This window comes from Orbicella faveolata, unplaced genomic scaffold (assembly GCF_042242905.1).
Source record: "Orbicella faveolata isolate gen_17 unplaced genomic scaffold, um_ofav_v1 contig_1, whole genome shotgun sequence".
Lineage (NCBI taxonomy): Eukaryota > Metazoa > Cnidaria > Anthozoa > Scleractinia > Merulinidae > Orbicella > Orbicella faveolata.
This window is the reverse complement of record NW_028301536.1, coordinates 8,508,222-8,529,424: the sequence shown is the minus strand read 5'-3', so window position 1 is coordinate 8,529,424 and position 21,203 is coordinate 8,508,222. Positions and strand designations below refer to the sequence as shown.

General features: G+C 39.3%; 1 protein-coding gene across 3 annotated transcripts; it reads left to right on the top strand.

The window, feature by feature from the left end:
• The first annotated feature begins 4,896 nt into the window (after nt 1-4,896).
• LOC110064436 (ZP domain-containing protein-like) lies at nt 4,897-20,083 on the top strand. 3 transcript variants are annotated; one of them, XM_089287861.1, is made up of 8 exons: nt 4,897-5,056; nt 10,794-10,868; nt 12,214-12,351; nt 16,555-16,584; nt 17,270-17,287; nt 17,565-18,147; nt 18,453-18,775; nt 19,086-20,083. In XM_089287861.1, the coding sequence occupies exons 1-8, from the start codon at nt 4,969-4,971 to the stop codon at nt 19,223-19,225; spliced, it is 1,395 nt and encodes a 464-aa protein (XP_089143987.1). In that variant the 5' UTR covers nt 4,897-4,968; the 3' UTR covers nt 19,226-20,083. The 3 variants fall into 3 exon arrangements, with proteins under 3 accessions (XP_089143987.1, XP_089143984.1, XP_020627153.2); XM_089287858.1 differs by lacking the exon at nt 4,897-5,056 and adding an exon at nt 9,290-9,448; XM_020771494.2 differs by lacking the exons at nt 4,897-5,056; nt 17,270-17,287 and adding an exon at nt 9,291-9,448.
• Nucleotides 20,084-21,203: the final 1,120 nt, after the last annotated feature.

Genomic DNA, 21,203 nt, shown 5'->3' with positions numbered 1-21,203 from the left:
GTGGTGTGATTCCGGTGTCAGCTGCATTTGTCTTTGCGTATGTTCACCTACAAGGGCTTGAATGCAGTGCGATGTCTTCTGTCTGGGTGCCCTGGCTTCTCGTATTTCAAACTGAGAGTGGGTCAGCCACTTCTTAATTTTCAGACCCACTGCTGATGCTATCTGCCGTACGGCGCTACTGAAATGTTCTTCACTCCGACACCGGCGTAGGGTCTGAATGGTCATTCTGGAGTTTCCACGGGCGGAAATGACGTCAGCCGTATTCCCCTGGAGATATCGGCACAGACTATTAGTGTTATAATAGCTTATAATTATTTTCAATACACAAGGATAAAAATATAAAATGGCGGTAAATTACACAGCTCTGCTCTCAGCGTAGGTTGTCTGATCTTTGTCCGAAGACAGCGTGCGCAGGGCTTTTACAATGAGTTCCATTTGTCCGTATACGGCCTTCACGGCTTCCCACCGGCACGACCAGCGCTTGACACCCGATAACTTTGGCGTCAGTTTCAGACTCTCACCTTCTATGCCTGTGTCGCCAAACAGGGCGTGTCGTTTGGAATTCGTTTCTAACAAGTTGTGCAGAACCTGGATAGTACCCAGAGCGTTACGCAATGGTTTAATCTGTGTCACTGAAGGGCGATATTGAGTACGTGTCCGTAACAGTGGACATAGATACAGAACCGCCGTAGCACTCTTCCATTCTTGTTGAGAGTCCCTTGGGTACATCGTTCATGTTAGCTGCGCCATCGAATGCTTTACCGACAATGTTCTTGAGGTCGAGATTGCATTCAGTGATAGCATATTTCACCAGTTTTATACAGTACCTCGCCTTCGGTTGAGTTCGTGGTCAGAAACCAGTGAATGCTCTTTTCTTCATGCCATTCAGCGCAAAGGACATGAATGAAGTTTCTACAATGCTTAAAAAGTGGGCACTGAGAATGAAAAAATTCCAAATTCTTACAAAATAAAGCTTTTGTCGAGTGACAATGTAAGACACGAAAAAACAAGGGTTGCATGTTAAGAAAATGCTGACTCGCACTACTTTTGAGTATGGAGTTCTCTTATTGTATATATATATATATTACCAGTGTAGGCGAATCTTTGCTGACGTCATTGTTTACATTTTTCCTCATTAACATACGACTTTGCGCATAGAAGGCATCATGCTAGACACGACTTTACTAGAAAAACGTAAAGAGCTTGTGAAACTTAGTAAGTGGTGAAGTTTTTGGCTCTTTGGGTGTAATATTCGAGGAGAAATTGGCTTTCAAAAACATCAAAATTTCTGTGTGGCAAAAGCGCTAATGAGCTCATACATTCTTTGTAAAATTTTGAGCTTTTTAACCCTCGTCGCACAAAAAGTATTCAATACATCGCGCTCAAATTCCTTGGGACAATTAATCGTGCTGTGCCCTTTCAATATTCAGTATTAATCTCTTTGTAGCTCCATCTGAAACTGTATCGCTTATGATAATGAGGCAAATATTGTAAACAAATATTCTCCTATTGTTATTCTCTGTTTTTAGTGACATTGTAATTTCTTGAAACAAATGGAAACGGTTTAAAAACCCTTTACCCAAATTTCTCTTGTTGCCCCAATTTTGGTGGAGCTGGAGTCATCCAGCAACCCCCCTCCCCGGCCTGTACGGCTATGGGCGAGAGACCCCATTTTGAAAGTTTTATATTTTTTCAGATTGACACAACTATACTGTGTGGCAGAGTTACAGTAGTCATGGGAGCCGTTAGATAAGAGCTTTATATATAGATCATAATACGCTGGACAAAACTGTCCTGGATCGACGTTTTACCACAAAAAATTAAAACAAACAAAGTGACACGACTAATTTTGTGATTGTCTTAAACTCTACTGAATTCCATAAATGGAAAGTTATTTTTATACGGATCACGCAAGAAAGGCTTGCGTTACACCTTATACAAAGTTGGTAACAGAGGCACAAAAGTATGTAAAATCACGTGATTTCTGTGAATTAAGAGTCACATTTAGAGGGGTAACCCGAAAACACTGATCCCCGGTCCACGGACCCCCACTACGGACCGAGTCCGCGGACTACCCCTACGGACCCCGTCTACAGACCAACCCCAAAATAGAATAAAAATGTAATAAATAAAGAATTCACTTACGGGCTGTCTAATAGATTACTCGTATCGGCAAAATTTCGAACGTTACGTTGTGCAAATGTAACAGACTTGCGTTCAGGCTCGGGGGAAAGTTATATCATCACAAACATTGTCATTTTCTTCGCTGTGGTTATATATGAAAGCCAGGGAGGCTCGAAATTTGTGCTTCTCACTTCCCATCCGCCATTTTGTTCAGCCCAATTTCCCGTGACGGTTCGTGAACTCGTTCAAGGCTTCATAATTTGCTCGGCGGAATTACAGTTAAGCAAGCAAACGACCTAAAAACACATCTTCTATAGCCAGACTGAGCCACGAACGAAAGGTAACAACTTTCCTTCTTTTGCCATCGCCATCTCCTTATGCCGAAAACAGCTTTTAGATATTATTTTGGGGGTTTTAACGCTCCCCATTTCACCGACACGAGTAATCTATTAGACAACCCATAAGTGAAATCCTTATTTTTATTCTATTTTGGGGGTGGTCCGTAGGGGAGTCCGTAGGGGTAGTCCACGGACCGGTCCGTAGGATAGTCCGCGGACCCGGTCCGTAGTGGGGGTCCGTGGACCGGGGGTCAGTGTTTTCGGATTACCCCATTTAGAGTGTTGTTTTGCGAAGAAACTCTTCACGTGCTGGTGGAGTTTTGGGCAAGATTTCGACAAGAAAGCATAAGAAAGATTTACAAATTTATTTGGCCACTGAAATACGATATTGATCTTCTTTGAAGTCTTTTAACTGATCTTGCCACTAGACCGGTCTTCCGCCTGTTTTGAATATGGCTGCCTTTAGCTCGCGCTTCGCACAAGCCACAATTGCACAAGATACTACTGTGTTAAAGCGTGATCGGCCGAGAACCTCAAACAGTGCTATTTTTGCTTTTAGGAAAGTTTTCGGACCTTTTTCGGAGCTCACCTAGCAGGAGCTTGCCATTTTCTCACATTTTCTTGCTTGACAGCTTGAAATAACTTTCTTTGGTTTGCCTTGTGGCCTTCAGTGGTAGTAGCATCACAACTTGAATCTTTGCTTCTCTAAACCGCTGATGTATTACAGGATTATAGTGCTGTTTAGATGGATATCGCTCCTTCTTCATAACATCTCGTCTAATTCATGAAAGAATTCCACAAACACGCAACAATGTTCTTCACACAACAACACTGATCTAACACTACCATGTCAATGTAAACTATAACTATTTTTTTTCTCAGAAATCGCGCAATTTTTCCGTACTTTTGTTATTCATTCCGCAAATTTAGATTCTCTGTAACTCAAGTCTTCGTTGCGTGATCGATATGAAAATAAATTTCCTTGCGTGGAATTTAATAAAGTTTAAGACACTCACAAAATTATTTGCATCACTTTGCTTGTTTCAATTTTTTTGTCGTAAAACGTTGATCCAGAACAGTTTTGTCCAGCGTACTAATAAGACACGAATTGACTATAAACATTTAAAGAGTTTTTGAAACTTAGTAATTGGTACAATTTTTGGTTATTTGGGTGAAATACTCGAGGAGAAATTGGATCGTACATTTCTTGTAAACTTTTGATTTTTTAAATACGCGTGGCACAAAGAGTATTCAACACATCGGGCTCAAATTGCTTGAGACAGATGATCGTGCTGTGCCCTTTCAATATTCAGAACTAATTTTTTGTAGCTCGGTATCGCTTATGCTAATAAGACAAATACTGTGGACAAAGATTCTCCTATATCCAAGCCCCATTATGCTCATAAGTCTTATCCATACCCACAAAGCTAAGATATTTGAACGTTCAGCTCGCTAGTACATCAATACTAGCTAATTACTTAGATATTGTGGAGTATTTTATCATACAGTATAGATTTTTTTGAGAAATTCCAAATGAACTGCTTTTCAGAAAAGATTGAAACTACGATCCTTCAGTTGTTTTAGCAAAAAGGAATTCCTATACTGACTGCTAGCGTGCTACCAAATCACTTATAGCTTATGCTATGGCTTAGTTTAAAACTTAATGATCCCCAAATTTGTCCTGTTTAGTTCAAGAGAGTTATGATGGTGTTTCTATGGGGACCGGACTGAACAACTAAGGACTTCGCTTGCGTAATCACGAGTCCTCCACGCGAAGTGCATGAAACAAGAAAAATGGCGAAACATTAAGAAGACACGTAGTATGTAATCTGTGATTATTGTTAAAACTCTCTGGAGTTTTCATGTACATGTAGTTTCTGTTGATCGAAGCATCCAAACTCCACCAGTATTACTCAACCGTATCACGAGATGTATTCTTCCTTAAACTGTCATATCGAACGTCATGAAAGATTTTATTTTGATGTGATAGATAGGCAGTTAGTATTTAACGTACACTTAGCAAAACGTTTTTAAAATAAATCAAGCGGAAAACCGTCTTTTCAATAGTATGCCAACCAAAAGAGGAGATTCCTATATGCGTAGAGACGAAAGATACTTTAAACGGTGATTATGTCATGTACTTATAGGCGAACAATGAAGCTCACTTGAAAGCTTGGAATGACCTCTTGATCTTTTATTATGCGAGCGTTTTAATTATAGAGCAGTGTTGAACGTTTTTCTGGGCCTTAAAGTGTCTTATTTGTTGTATCTGACTTCGATAAACTAAGTTTTTTTTTATCATACTTCTCTCTCTTTCCTGTTTTATAATATCGTGTAAAGCACTTAAAATTTACCTTCATAGTAGTCTTGTGTTTATTAAAGCGGACAAAACAGAGAAACAAAAGAAAGTATTTTTTTTCCGCGTTGACCTAAATTTAAATTTTGTATCTTGAATACCCGCGTGTATCGTACGAATGCTCCAGTTACATTGGGTGTACTCCCAGCCATGAGGAATATTTTCTTGTTTCTTTCTTGTCTTATCCTGACTGCCTCGAGTGTGGCGGCAGCTGGAATCCTAGACCTGACCAATGAAGGTAAGCAAGTCTTTGTTGACAATTTAATTGTTCTTTTTTTAAATTAAATAACAATTTCGTGTTTGGAAATCAAATATTAAACGAGCGATAATGCACTATATGCAACAAGTCGCTGACACAGTGGACTTGTATCATGTATTCCAGGCAGAATATCCGATATTCTCTAACACTTTCGTACTGTACCACATTCGTTTTCATTCCGCTCTCCATCTCTTTTTAATTACGTTCATTTCAGTTTGTAATCCAAGCACTTTGATAAAGTGAAGCTCCAAGAACGTGAACGAAAAACCCATTTCATGCATGAATTTAGAGTATGAAAGTTACCCTTGTTGGCTTTAAACACTGTTCATTACGGACTGGTGTACACTTGACTCGCTTGGTATGTAGCAAAATGTCTGTAACTGTAATGGAACGCATTACTTTTAATTCACTAAATCGTTTAAAAAAGTCAAGACTTGTTAGCTAGAAAGCTCAAATTTCTTTCAACTGTGCTTCATCCACCTTGTTGGTTGGCGACAACGCTATGCGGAAAATTTGTGCGCGATCAAGGTCAGTGATAAATGCTTAGAAATAAATTATATCATGGAGACAGTTCACTTAAGTTCCATTTATAAGACCGAAGAAAAGACACAAATGGTTCTTTGGTTTATAGCCATTTAAGCGAAAGTCAGTGACATAGTACATGAATTTTGTCGCTATAATATGATGTTTAGGGGTGATTAATTTATAGTTCCAATCAATGTTAAATATTCTTTTTCGGAGTAATGTTTAAGCTAGAGTGATTTTTAGAAAGGAGACAGGATAACGAATAGCGTGAGTTGAATTGTCCAGGACAGCAAACTACAGAGATCACTATCAAGGAAAGCGGAACTTTATTAGGCTCCAGGGCGTTCTTAAGCATTATTGACAAAAACCTTTTGTATAGCCGCACGGAAAATATGCTAATTTATGTTTTAATTACGGTATTATGAATTCTAAACACTCTGAAGTTTTGATATCACGTATTTTCACATAGGATGACTGCCTGGATTTTATTGTAAATAAGGGTAAATATGGGCGCCTTGAACTCTTAGGCCCAAGCTTTGGCTGCAAATCAGTCGAGACTCTATTCATTGGAAGTTGAGAAAGTTAACTCGATGTAAATTTCATAATATTTCACTAACTAAAAGTATTTATACAATATATAAATCTAGCCCGACAAGATGGTCTGTACGCTTGTTCTTTGTTATCAAAGGAAGAGAGACCTTCTTTCTAAGCTTCTCGTCAAGGATACTTATCCTTTATGCTTGAATCGGTTCTATGCAGTCTTGTCAATGAAGTCAGTGCGAACTCTGACGACTATCAATAACAACCATCCCAAGTTACTAGGCAACAAGTCGCTAGGCATTATGTAAAATACTATAACGGAATTTCGTGCCTGCCTACATGACCGGAATAGACAATAGAATATAATCGCCACAAATTTTACCTCCCATCGATCGTTCGGTATTAACTCATAACTTGGGAAATCAATGTTTTTAGACGGGAATATAAAACTTACGCTATACGAGGCTGCTGTGTGGAAATGAGTATTTTGTCCTGATTAAAAACAACAAGTTAATTCAGTAAACTGATCAACATTGACCGTGGGCTAGGCCAGAGCACTTGACGTAAATCGTATAAGCCCACGACGTGTATTCTTTAGGACTAAGTTTGCTTTCCCAGCTTCCCTAAGCCCTGATGGCTGTTTAGTTTTTCCTGACCGAAATGTATGAGGCTGTTTTAAAGAACTGAGAAGAAGGCATCCTTAGGTGTTTCATTAGCCTCAGTGCAAGTTACATCGTTTCAAAGTTTGTTAAGTAAGATGCAGCTCATGTAATACCTTTGTTTTTCAAAGGTTCTTACTAGGTTAGAGTCTTTGATGTGAAGTATATATGAAATAATTCATATTTGAACTACGGTTGTAGATGAAAGTGAAGAATGATCATCGCAGTAAATTTTCCAATTTAAGCAATTGGAAAGAAGAAGCCTGAAAAAATCAGGGCTTCAACGGGATTCGAACCCGTGACCTCCGCGATACCGGTGCGATGTTCTGAGCATCGCATCACTTTCATCTACAACCGCAGTTCAAATATGAATTATTTCATATATACTTCACATTATTTCACTCCTCACGGGAAGATATGAACTCAACATTGACCTCGCTCCCAATGTGTGGCTTCATAGCTCGGTTGGTAGAGCATCGCACCGGTATCGCGGAGGTCACGGGTTCGAATCCCGTTGAAGCCCTGATTTTTTCAGGCTTCTTCTTGCCAATCGCTTAAATTGGAAAATTACTGCGATGATCATTCTTCACCTTCCTTTAGAGTGTTTGAGTTGTAATACCCAACGTGGCGGTAAAAACCAAACAAACGACCAAAAACCCCTCAAAAATCAACAAAAATTGATCAGGGCCAGGTGGGGAAGAGTCCACAGATCCCATTTAATGGAGAAAGAATCAGCGTTTCCTCCCTCTGCCTCAAGCAAGGAAAAACCTGTCTTCCTTGGGGGGCCATCTTCCCCTCCACCTCCCGTCTTTTAGATACACCACTGAACCGAATTCGAGTAAATCTATTTAAAAGGTTTTGCTGTACGAAAATGTCGATTAATAGCTTGCAGCATTTAACGAAAGTGCTCAGCCGAGCCGTTGTCAGGATCAAAGAAGAACTGCTTGGAGAAGTGAATGTATGCACGAACTTGGTCGTTATGGGTATTTTAGCATATTGAAGTTTTGATAACACTTGTGGAGTATTTTTCGCCATGGGAAGTGTAACAAAACGTGGCATTTTCAGTGCGTTGCAGAAAGGAAAATGTTCAGTACTGAATTACAAAGAAGTTTCTTTTTTATTCAGTTTTTCCCAATGCTCAGTTATTTTGCTCGACAGGAAGGTGAACTCCTGTCATCAGTGCGTTGCAAATGAGTTTAGTGCTGTAATATATATGTCCTCGAAATAATAATAATAAAAAAAAACATGGAAAAACTGCGTTGAATTTAAACCTCTCTAGAACTATTTGAAATGCGTCACAAGAAGTGAAAGGCTGGTCTTGCTAATGTCGTACCAAAATGATGCGAAGTCCACATTTTTTACTTTTGCAGTAAGCAAAGTCAAGTGTAATATTGGACCAGCTTGCAAGGCACATTCTCGCGTGGTTTAGGGCGAAAAATTATAGGAGGTCGGAGTTCAACTGAAGCAGTCGGAAGGTATTTTCAGTGCCAGTGACGAACAAAAGAAGTCAAAAAAGAAAATAGAATGGCGCTCCATAAAGCGGCATGATTGAGGTCATGCCTTCTTTCTTGTTCAGCATGAACTGTTTTACACACTACAGCCCTTCAGACATATTAACTAGCTCATAGTCCCGGGCTCACAGTTTATGTTGTACGTCAGGTTAAAAAGCAACGATTCACCAAACTTCGCCCGTCCATGCTTTAACTTGCCTAAAACTGTTTATTATGAGAAATGGAACATATAACTAGAGCTTTTGCTTGACTAAATACAGTCGTCTTGAACCAGGAAAAATGGTGAAACAAAAGAAAAACGTCATTAACGTGAACATTCCAAAACATTTTCAGTTCCCAGGAGCAAAAAACGTCTTTAAAGTTCAATGTAACCTCTAGATGTGATCTTACTTCAATCTTTTTATCATGCTCTAATAGTTCAATTTTTTCCTCAGAAATTTAGCTAATTGAAAGGCTTGTCCATCATGGCTTGAAGTCAAGCGAAAAAAAAAAATTAGCTTACTGAGTAAATATTGGAAGGCCGTTATACTCATCATGTAATGAGCAGTTTTTAGGCATATTTTCGCTGTTGATAGACTGACTGAAAATGCCCGCATGAATACAAACATTAAGTCCTTCGAAACCAGAAGAAACAATTTTTATCAATAACGTATTAGTCAGTACGTATGACCGAACAATGCCGCAGGCCATGATCAATGATGCGACGTCGTTTGTTGTTCGAGTCTTTTAATTTTACTAAAAGTTAGTGTGAAAAACTGATGCTTAAAGTAACTAGTCTGTTATATCTTGCTGTACTGGGTTATTTTCAAACGTCTCTGCCTTACCTAGAAAATTCCTTGTTTTTAAAACAATTCAGCCAGGCAATAACGTTTAAGTACTTTGCGGTCATAATAGTCTTGTTTTTAACGAAACAGGACAAAAACGTGGAACAAAAGAAAATGTTTTTTCCGCTTTGACCGAATTTAAATTTGGTAGTTTAAATAGCTGGGTGTACCACACGAATACATCAGAGTAGCGCATTGGGTTTACTCGCAAGTTGTGTTCAGCCATGAAGCATTTTTTCTCGCTTTTTTCGTGCCTTATTCTGGCTCTCTCGAGTCTGGTGGCTGGTGGAACCCTAGACCTGACCAAACAAGGTAAATGTGCCGGGGACTCATTCAGTGATTGCAGTTTTCTCTTTTTTTTTTTTCGCTTCGAGTATTTCTAAACATCAGGAGCTAACTAGATTGACACTGACAATTAACACGTTGCTACAGAGTAGCCTAACTAAAGCGCCTGTAATACAAGGGTACTAGGTTTTTTAACTGCCATATTTCTGGTAAGTTCATGTTAAATGTTAGCCTTACCTTATGCAGTAATCGTGTTTTAGTTTGCCGTAATAGCAGCAACCGTGTGTAACGGCTTAGGTCAGACACTTTTCTGATTGCTGAGAAAGTCTAGTTCGTGAAGAAAATAAGTGAAGCTCAAAGTTCGTATTTCTGCATTTCTGTGTCCTTTCCCTGCGAAATGTTACTTCGCCTTTTTGTTTTTCCATTGTTCGTGAGTCCTTGTACGATTTTGATAGAGTGCGCGTTTGTTTCTCGTCTTGTATTTCGGTTCAAGTCATTAAGGGTCGGACCGGTTACAGTAGAAGGAGCTATTATCCGTAAGGATAAAAGTTGTTGTGGCAGCTTAACTTAATACGAAAAATTCCAGAACCGTAAAAGCTACTTGAATCATAAATTTAAAACTGATTTAAAAGGTTTTCCAAAAAAAGCAGAGATTTCAGATCGACTTTCACTGAGGTAACTAACCTGGGCAGAGATTGTCACTTCTAAACATACAGCTAACATACTGACTTTACCTCACTGAGTCGAAGGTATGGTCTCCAACATGCAACGCGGAAAATTCCTAAGCATCGTAATAAAAGACCCATTTCTTAGTATCTAAAACAACAGTTAATTGAATTTTTTCTTGTTTAAAGCCGTTCAAGCGTAAGTCACTAACAACAATCGCAAATTATACGTGCAGAATATAACGTCTTATTGCCCCAGTCTTATTTTATGAAAATACTAAATCAGATCGGTGTTGAAATGATAAAAACACTCAAGATGTTCCATCCATGCAGAGAACGAGTAATAAAGATCGCTAAATAATTGACGCAGAATGGCGGTGTACCCCAGTGGCGCGGGACGTAGTCACTGAGAACGGAAATTTATCAAGCTCCAACAAACATAGATCAACATAAGCTTGGCTGACAGATCTCTATGTCAGGTTATTGCAAGCGAATGCGTTTAATGGTAACTTTGTTCTCTTCTCTTCTATTTCGTTATTGTAATTTGAACGAACGAATTTGTGAGCGAGGAAAGGAAGAAGAGAGCAAATTCACAGGGGAGGGAGGAGTCAGAAGGGCAGGACGGGAGAAAGGGAAGGAAGAGGGAATGAATGTATGAATCGATAATAATAACGAGAATCTAGAATAATAATATTATTCTGTTGAAGATCCAACACTTGTTGACGGCATCGAAGATGAAATGATGAGTGATTTGAAGGCTGAAGAAGATGAACTACTTCATGGTGAGAATTGCTGAACGAAGTCAGAAATCAATCAAATGTCATTCAACAGTTCGGATGACAAAATCCAACTATTTCAAGGCGTATTATATGACTGAGAAAATTACTTTACTGTGATTGGCTGAGAGCAGGCCAATTTATCCTTAATTCTTAATTTGCACTGCAGTGCAAATTAACGTGTGCGCGTTCGCAATTTTCTCGGTCATATAACAAATAAGTAATCGTATGAAACCTCGAGCAATTAAGGATTAAAAATACTCGTGACATTTGAAAATTCTTTCAAATTGCACTCTTCCAAAGGCTAGTGCAAGTTTGAGAGAATTTTCAAATATCACTCATAGTGTAAATTCTTAATTGGACTCGCATTCATACGATTACCTATACTAATCAGTTAAAAGAAGAAAACCCAATGCTGAAAAAACAAAATTGATAATAAGAGTCAATGCCACTGATATTTCTGCTTAACAGAATAAATGTCTTCTTAAAGTGCTACTACGATCAAAAAACTCACTTCCCATTTTACTTCATATTTTTAAAAGCGTGTTTGTTTGACACCTGATTGGCAAAATCTTGAGCTTCGAATATCCAAAGGCTGTTTTCTTTCAGTGCAAGTTTAGGATTTCACGGTCCGCCATTTCACATTTAAGACTGACCGATTGGACCTCATAGGGTTAGATCGAGGATAAGATGACGTCAAAGACTCACTAGCTTAAAATTGCAGTATGTAAACGCAGCTTATTGTACATGCAAAAAAAGAGTTTAAAAGTCTGAATGTTCGAATCTCCCGTGCTGCTTACAGTGGTTTCAAGAAAGGTTGACCTACAAAAGTGTAACAGCGTACGCGACAACGTCGAAAGGTATTATGGGCAATGGTGGCCAACGGGCTACTTACTTGAAGCTGAAGGCATTTCATCATAACAGAAGGAAACAGCACAAACATGTGTATTTATGCTTTTCCTTCCTGAAACTCTGTTAACCTCAATCAAGGAACGCTAGACTGTTGCTACCCATAATAAAATAATCGGCATTGTTACCCCTGTACAGGACAACCTTTGTCGAAACAGCTGTATTAATTCGGGCGCGTGCAGACGCATTGCATTTCTAAACCAGTGAGTCTTTGACGTCATCTTATCCTCGATCCAGCTCTCTCAAGATTTTAAAGTTAGTAATGGCAGACCATTAATTAGGAAAATTCCAGTCAAAATATACGGGTGTCTTTTTGAAATGAAGGCTTAAAACTTCGGTCACTTAGTGGTTCAGTTATATAGTTTTGAAATACAAAGAAAAAGTAGAATTGATTTTTGGTCACAGTAGCACTTTAACAGAAGAAATGTCGTCTTTTTTTCAGACAACAAGAAGTTTTCACTGATTAATGGCCAAAATTTTGGACCGAAAAGTGTAGAGTTTGATTATGTGGAAGATCCAGGTACTATTGGGCGGGTTGTTGATGGTGTACCAGCCAGAGATGAGGATCCAGCATATTATGGTAAGGAAAGAGTATCTCCCATTTCGTCACACATTTAACTGATATTTTCGTTTACACTTTTCCATTAGCAGTTTGGGTCAAAGGAAGTTTTCCCCTTTTTGTGCCAGCCCATGTAGCAAATCTCGCCTTCACTGACCCCCTCCTGTTTCCTCGATGCTGCTCTAGTTTGGTACTCTACCATTCAATCCTGGTTACGTTTGAAACTACGTAAAATATAGTATAAACATGGTTAAGAAAGGCAGAAAATCGTCCGTGTTGTTTCTATTTTGAGTGCTTGCAGTGTTTTTTGTCATGTTTTTGTTGTCGGTACCACTGATATTTGTTGTCTATGAAACATTCACCTAGAACCTTTAAGGACGTTCGCGCTAATTGTTTCTGCGCATTCTTACTGCGCACGCAAATAAACACGACACGTCATGCATGAGCGCACGCTAAGTAATTAATAAAATGAACAATGATAGGGCAGATGGCCAATGCTATAGCTTTTCCTAGATTTAACGATCTTGGACGTTCGGTGTCCCCTATATTTCTTTTGATGGATCATTTTCTCTACTGATTTTCTACGTTAAGCGACAAAATGAAGAAAATCTACCGAGTAGAAGTTTAAATTTTTTGCAAAATGCACTATCAAATCCCGTTGTTTTTAGCTCTACTTTTATCTGTGCGACGGTTTCAAATGCTTCTTGAAGGCTTAAGAATGGCTGACTGTTAGGATCGAGAAACGCCGGTCAACGTCCCATTTGACAAATCGCTCATATTTTGCCCAAAGATACCCTTAGGTGACCTAATTCTAAAAATCATATTTAAAGGTTCCACCGAATTTTTATTTTTCAGAAATTCGCGAAAATTTGAAAGCGCGGTCAAAGTGCGGTTTTTCGTGTAATAAAATGACCGAAATAAGGTGCGAGGACGAAGCGCTGCTTAAGCCTTAAAATAAACTCAATTGACTTCAAACTTAACACAAATGTGGAACAACCACTCTAATTTATTCCTCGCTTTAAACTAATCTCAGATATGTTGATATAGTGGTTTTCCGAACCATTTTAAAAACAGCTATGAAGCGTGTGAAAAATAACGGCAAAATATAGGCCATGTTTAACAGCATAAAAATGCATCTGATACCTCACTTTCCGATTATTTTACTTTACAGCCTTAAAATATCATTATTAAAGATATACCATGCCATGCTCGAACTCGCAGTATTTCCCTTTGTGGAAAACGAAAATCTATGTCAATGTGTTGGGCGCAAATAACACAATAATCATGCACGAACCAGAGACAAATCAATTTCAATGGCGAAAGTAAAAGGCTATCATTAATTAAAATCCCGTCAATTCACTGCTATCAGTAGAAACATACTGTCCACTGCATAAAAACTGTTGTTAGACGTTTTCGAACCATTACGCGTTAATAAACTTTGTTTAATTTCGTGTCCGCCGTCTTGTCTAGTTTGTCATCGCGTGTATTTCCTTAATGTAAGCAACACGTGAATGGTTGTCATAACAAACGCAAGAGGTTTCCTGGAACCTTACTGTTTTCGATTCACCAAAACGCTTTAAGTTCGTTAAGACACGATAATGAGTCAACTTGGAATACTGTTTAGCATCAAGGACGTTAAAGGACTGTAAATTAATCGAGTTGAAATATCTCGAAGCAAATCAAAATCTCGCCCTTATTCTAATTTGGTAAACAGCCGATCTCGCGTTCAAGTTCAAGAAGTCGAGAGGTTAATCCGGTAATGTATTACCGGTACAACAACAAAATCAAACCGAGATCATCAAAAGTGTAAGTTTAAAAGTGTAGTGGCAAGTTCCAAATAAATTTCGCCTATATAAATTGGAAACAAGATGTGAAACGGTCTGACCCGAAACAAATAAACAAAATATTAATACGACTAATTTAACCCGAAAATGTTACAGAAAACATACCTAAAAGCCGTCGATTCCCCTCAATACCAGTCCGCATTGCCTTAAAGAGCCCAAGCTTTCTGCTGTAAGAATCAGGGGCCTCATGAATCTGTATTTAGTATATCGGCAACCATGCTGCGTGGCTGATATTCGAGACTTAGTAAAAGTTGTCACACAACCGTACAAGCAGCCCAGTCACGCTTTCACTGCTCTTGCGCAAATTTCCAACATTTCGTAATTTACATGAACCGACTACAAGTTTAAAGTAGTGACAGTAGATTGAAATGCGCTTTTTAAAGCTGTCCTATCGAGGAACAATTATTTCTTGTTTCTGAATTGCTCTTAGTTGTAGCTACAGTCGGGGAGGGGGGCAGAGGGAATTCCCGGAAATTTCGGATATCTGTATGCCGTGGAAGATTAAGTGGTCTCCAGCTCTTAACGCCAACACTGAAACACTAGATGATTCTCGAAGTATCACAGGGATCACTAAGCTAAATAATTTTGAGTGTAGCTCCGCTGAGTCAATTACCTGTTGGCGCGCATATTGCATTGACCGCGGACAGGTGGAAAAACAGTTAAACCGGAAAAGCCTGTTGCACATTGTAATTTAGCATTGTCCAACACGCAGTCGGTCTGGTTGTAATGTTAATCGTATTTGAGAGAATCTCAAGTTTTCTTTAGACACATACTGGGGTGACATACTACTAGCTGGGCGTGATTATTGGGTTATTTGCGCCCAACACATTGACATAGATTTTCGTTTTCCACAAAGGGAAATACTGCGAGTTCGAGCATGGCATGGTATATCTTTAATAATGATATTTTAAGGATGTAAAGTAAAATAATCGGAAAGTGAGGTACCAGATGCATTTTTATGCTGTTAAACATGAGCTATATTTTGCCGTTATTTTTCACACGCTTCATAGCTGTTTTTAAAATGGTTCGGAAAACCACTATATCAACATATCTGAGATTAGTTTAAAGCGAGGAATAAATTAGAGTGGTTGTTCCACATTTGTGTTAAGTTTGAAGTCAATTGAGCTTATTTTAAGACTTAAGCAGCGCTTCGTCCTCGCACCTTATTTCAGTCATTTTATTACACGAAAAACCACACTTTGACCGCGCTTTCAAATTTTCGCGAATTTCTGAAAAATAAAAATTCGGTGGAACCTTTAAATATGATTTTTTAGAATTAGGTCACCTAAGGGTATCTTTGGGCAAAATATGAGCAATTTGTCAAATAGGACGTTGACCGGCGTTTCTCGATCCTAACAGTCAGCCATTCTTAATTTTTGTGAAAAGGTTGGTAACATTTGGAATTACCTACTTCGACAAAATATGATTAAGATCGTTTGCCTCCGCTGACTCACCTTCGATATTCTTAACTATAAACCCCTGTAGACCACGCTGAACAACGTGCGCCAATTTTTCAAAATCAGGATAGTTTTCCACACGCTTTATCTCTGAAACGAAGTCGGTGACCTCCAGTTTTTATTTGCATTTCTGGCACAAGTAACATATTTTCTTACTGCAGTAAAAATTAAAAAAAAGTATATTGACTGGAAAATTGTCCCGCAAACGTCCTGAAGTGGATCCTTCGCAGCCTTACAGCTCTCGGAAATAAATACATATAATTTGAATGAATGTCAGAGACGCTGTGAAGAAAGAGCAGGATGCACGGCAATTGAATTCTGGGAGACATACAACTACGCATGTTTCGTTTGCACAGATACATCGAAAATAACGCCTTATACGAATCAGAGAGATCTGGCCTATCCTGCACATGTTTGGGTACAAAGTAAGAGTTCATGACCTCAAACTTTATTGACTTCAAACCTTCAGTCACAAAGAAATCGCACTCATTAATTGTTTGTAATGCTTGTACTATTACAACATTTAAATCAGCTTTGTTGTTGGTTTTGACGACACCCTTGTGTTGAACAGCTAAATTATGGCCATCGATTCCAGTACTGCACCGGTACTGCTTAGTTGGTTAGAAATGCTATTACAAAGAATAACTCTTTTATTTTGATTACCGGAACACAAGGATCGTAGATAATCATACTAAGCGACTCTTTCAGTCTAATATATGAGAACATGTATAAATGAGAACATGTTCACCCTCAGATGCATGGATCACATGGTTTATTTCCCACAAGTTTCCGACCGTAGAGTTATTTTATCAATTTACTTAATTCAGTGAACTAGATTGGCAACGGTGTATGCAATTACAGAACATTCAGGCCAGTAATGTATTCATAATGTGATTTACTCAGACATCTTTTCTGTTGTTTAGATGAAGGACCTGGGTCAGGAGAACCATCACGTAAGTATATACCTATTTGTCAAATAAAGAGGGATCAACAAAAATAATTAATGCGGCTTCAGTATTGATCAATCAAAGTATCGTCTTGGCGATAATAACTGATAAATTAATCGAATACGCCTCTACAAATTTTATACGGCAGTAACATCGAACTATCACGGAAACTTTTAAGATTGATTGATGATAAAGAAACAAATCATGCTGTTTTATATTTTAAAGGCGGAGTCTGTTCTCTGCTGAATGTTTTAACTTGTTGCACAGATCGGTAATGTATGTGGCAACTGCGATTTTCATCAAGAAGCCTTATCTACAGTGTAATCTGAAAAAGGAATTACATTACGCCTTATTTTTGTCAAATAGTTCATGATATGATAAACACGCCGCCAAGTTTTGATCGGTTCAAGTCTAATGGCTTATCTAGCCCGCCAGTCTCGAAAGCCTTCTCTCAAAACCGACAGAAGCAAGACTTTCAAGCCCGTCCGTAACTAGATGAAAATAACCTTCTCTCAAAACAAACAAACAAACAAACAAACAAGCCAGATGAAATTGAAATTTTGCTCTACTAGAATAATATTAACCTGCTGAGCAACCTGGTCATACATTTCAAACCATATCTTTAGGACTGCTTGATCAAGGTAAAAATACTAGATTTAATATTTATTAACTATTACTTATGTTATTGCAGTTCACCCGCCCCATGAAGGTATGTGACACATTTGAATCAGTATTGTGATGATCTTGATCATTACTACGTATCTTCTTGATTCATATTCCTTCCCCTCCCCCACCCCCCTTTTCCTTTTTTTGGCTCTCGCCCCATTTTCCGCGCAGACAAAACACCGAAAATCCCCTTCCTCGGTCTTCATTTGCTTCCAAACCCCACGGAAACGCTTGCTACGCAGGCTATGGAACAGGCAGACCTATTGCTTTTCTAAGTAACGCTTGACTGCAGTCACGTTTTTCATCCCGTCTTTTCACAGAGGTCAATGTCACTTGCCTACAGAACGACATGTACATCAGCATTCCCAGGAATCTTCTTCACGGCCTCGACGTAGAACATCTTCGTCTTAGTGACGTAAGCTGTGGAGCCACAGAGACCTCAACTCATTTTACTCTCCACACTAGTCTGACGGGATGCCACACAAAGAGCAGGCACACCGAGAAGTTTGTTTCCTACTCGAACAAGGTGGAGGAAATTCCCTTGGAAGAGGGTCAGATTATCACTCGTGTGCGTGAAGTAGAAATCCCCTTTGCTTGTTACTATTCAAACATGGGAGTCGTGTCCGCTGTTGGTCTCCAAGTTAGAAGCAAGAAGATCATTTTCTCCGAGAAAGGATATGGAGAATTTGTACTGGAAATGAAGATTTTTCCAGATGACAAGTTCCTTGGCCATTACAAAAAGAACGATTTCCCAGTTGAAGTGAAACTGAGGCAAGAGCTCTACGTAGAAGTCAGCGTGGATACAGACGATAGCAGGCTCGAGATTCTGGCAGAAGAGTGTTTTGCTACACCTGACCCTGATCCCAATAATGACGTATTGAGATACACATTCATCAAAGATGGGTACGAAACATTTGTTTTGATTTTATAGGTCTACAAGCCCGGACATGAGCTCTACATGAACTGCCAGCTGCTCAGGCTGTGCCGTCTGCGTCATCGAATTCAGATAAAAATCGGACTCATCTTGCCTCTGGGACACGCGATCACGAGTAATTAAGAAATTTCAAACTACATAAAATCTTTACGTATCCTGCAGAGCAGGAAGCTTTATCCTGCCCTCCAGGCTCTTATTTCTAAAACGGACCTTTTCATTTAGAACCAGCTCAGTGACTACTTTCACATACCATTGTTTCTTTGTCCTTATACAGATGTGCGATAGATGACACCGTGGAGTTCATTCCAACAGTTGACGAAAGGATGCAGCGGTATAAAGTGGAAGCGTTCAGTTTCGTGGGTGATCACCCGTTTGTGTACATGCACTGCAAGGTCAAGATATGTAACGCAACAGATCCTAACTCACGCTGCGCGCAGGGATGTCTGCATGACCGGCGTAAGAGGTCGCTGTATAGTGAAGAGACAAATGACGAGGAGTATAATTTGGACCAGGGACCATTCATTCTTTCAGACGAGGGAAATGATGAAACAAAGGCCCTGGAAACTCTGACTGAAGTGCGTGATGTGGAGAAAAGTGGTAAGCTTCAATTAACAAAAAGACAAAAAGAAAGAAGAAACACACAAGACACATTGAAAAAAACAAACGCCCCAAAAGGTAGATTTTTATGCAGTGTAAGGAAGGTTCGGTGTGACATAGACCATAGTACCGTCTAAATTCTTTCCTTAGGCAACACGTTGGTGAAGTGAGCGATTTGCCTCAGGCCCCCTCAGGCCGTCGGAGCCCACGAGCATTCCGATCAGTAGTTAATCATTGCATGCTTATCTTCAGAATTCCTGTATACAAACTACCTATTGACGTGTTAAATGTCTTTACCTTCCCATTACAGGTCAGTTTACCAGCCTTATTGCCGCCATGGCTGTGGTAGCTGCCGTTTGCCTTGTGGGGATTTCGTACTTTGCCTGGGACAAGAAGAAACGAAGCGCTGCGCGTGGTTACCAGCTACTCCGTGTCGCCACTCAAAATTAGCAGCAACTCAGCAGTGATTCGCCAGCAAGCTTTCTATAACGGGCTTTCTTTAGCTGTTAGTAGTTGTAAAGTAAACTTGCGTGGAAGATGCTGTCTTGAATAGATTTGTTTTCATTTGTTACTAATATCGCTTTTTTATGACTCTAATAGCGATAATAACAATAATAATGTTTTAGTATAAATCTACCAACGTTCTATTACGACTGCTGCTCTCTGATTGGCTACGCTACTCACTATCTTTTCTGTTGTAGATGGTGAGTAGCCTAGCAGTGTGCGCTTGTTAACAAACTGGCAGCCCCTTAATCCTTTACGTTTTCCAAATATCTGTGAAGAGGATCAGCATCTAGAAAAAGTTTTGAACGACTAGTAGATTTATAGTAAAACAATTAGATTATTCGCTCTCGATTTCTATGGTGATAGTTGACTCGGGCTGCGACCTCGTCAATAAACCATTTTACAGTTGTCTCTTCAGTTACTTGGCTTTGAATGGCAACGAGGCTGCAGATGACCTTGTTTTGATAAAGACCTCACTGCTTTTGTTGTGCAAATCAAGTTGTTCTTATGCGAACGCAGCATTTAAATTAGAAAAGCAAAGAGTTCTGTATCAAAGCAATGTCATCTCCAACCTCGCTTGCATTTACAGGCCAGGTAACTAAGCACACAACTGTAAAAAGGCCTATTACCGCGCGATAGAAATCTCGACGGCTCATAATTAACGAATAAGTTTTGTGTTCGCGCAGAAAAATTTAACTTGTAAAACTAATAAGGTTTTCAATATGTTTAGAGATGCATCTCTGAAAATGGAAACTTGTAAACAGGAGTTCTTTGTATCGAGGCAATAAAATACTTTTCAGTTAAGAGGGTAGTTTAAGATGCCTTTTCTTTTTCCTGCTAGTAGCTGCTCTATGGCCTTCATCTCGCCAAAATAAGGCTAGCCTGCGAGAAGGCTCACTTGTGTTGTTTGGGTAGCGTACCGCGGGCAAGGGCGGCGGTCACAGTGATTTGGGTATCCCTGAGTTTTGGGTACCCCCGTACCCAAATCCCTAGTGTTTTGGGTACCCAAACTGGGGCAAGTGAAATCATCCACAAGTCTGCTCAAAACCCAATTATCTTCTTACTAAGCTTTGTCTCAATAAATTAAAGCGTTATTTTACTTGATATAAAGACAATAAGTCGCTGAAAATAGTCGCAATTTAGAGCAGACTGTCTGATCCGAGTCCGCAGTATAACGACATACAAAACCGAATTCGCGCGCCAAAGTGCCTTGTATGAACATGCACTTGGTGCCTATCGATAACCCTTGAAATGCCGTCATTTTAAACAAGAAAGCCGCTTTCTAAACCTCGGTTAGTTCGGCAATTAAATTTAATCAATATGCGAACGAACACACTGAGATACGGCCGTCACGCAATATGCACACTGGTCTCAAGCTGTGACTGACCTCTGTGTATGTTGCCTGTCTCAAATAAATTTTATTTTAGACTCGTTTATTTATCGTTCTTTCCTTGACCCATTAGATTTTGCCTGCGAACAGTTCTCTATGCCATTTAAAGAGGTCTTTTTTTGTTTTGGGAAGAAATCCAAAATAAATATAAATAAAGTCGACAAGGCTTAAATCTTTGGACAGGGGGAAACAAGTAAAAGTAGGATACCCAAATCCCTCGTGATTTGGGTATCCCCTTCTGAAGTGTTGGCCTGCGATCATTTCTTTAATTCAGGGTAGCCAAATCGACCGAAGATAGAAAGGCAAAGCAAACTTGCGAAGTCGAAAGTCAGTCAAGAGAGAAAAGGACTAGAAATGCTAAATTGTAAGGGATACCCAAATCCCTAGTGATATGGGTATCCTTTTCTAGGGTGTTTGTTTGTTATGGTTTCTTTAATATGATCTACATGATCTGGAGTGTTTGTTCGTCCTCGTTTCTTTAATTCAGGGTAGCCAAATGAACCGAAGATTAAAAGAAAAAGAAAACTTACAAGG

Coding starts and splice junctions, on each gene's coding strand:
- LOC110064436 (XM_089287861.1), top strand. CDS start 4,969: ATGAGGAATATTTTCTTGTTTCTTTCTTGTCTTATCCTGACTGCCTCG. Junction 12,352..16,554: donor TGAGGATCCAGCATATTATG/GTAAGGAAAGAG, acceptor TCTGTTGTTTAG/ATGAAGGACCTGGGTCAGGA. Junction 18,148..18,452: donor TACACATTCATCAAAGATGG/GTACGAAACATT, acceptor GTCCTTATACAG/ATGTGCGATAGATGACACCG.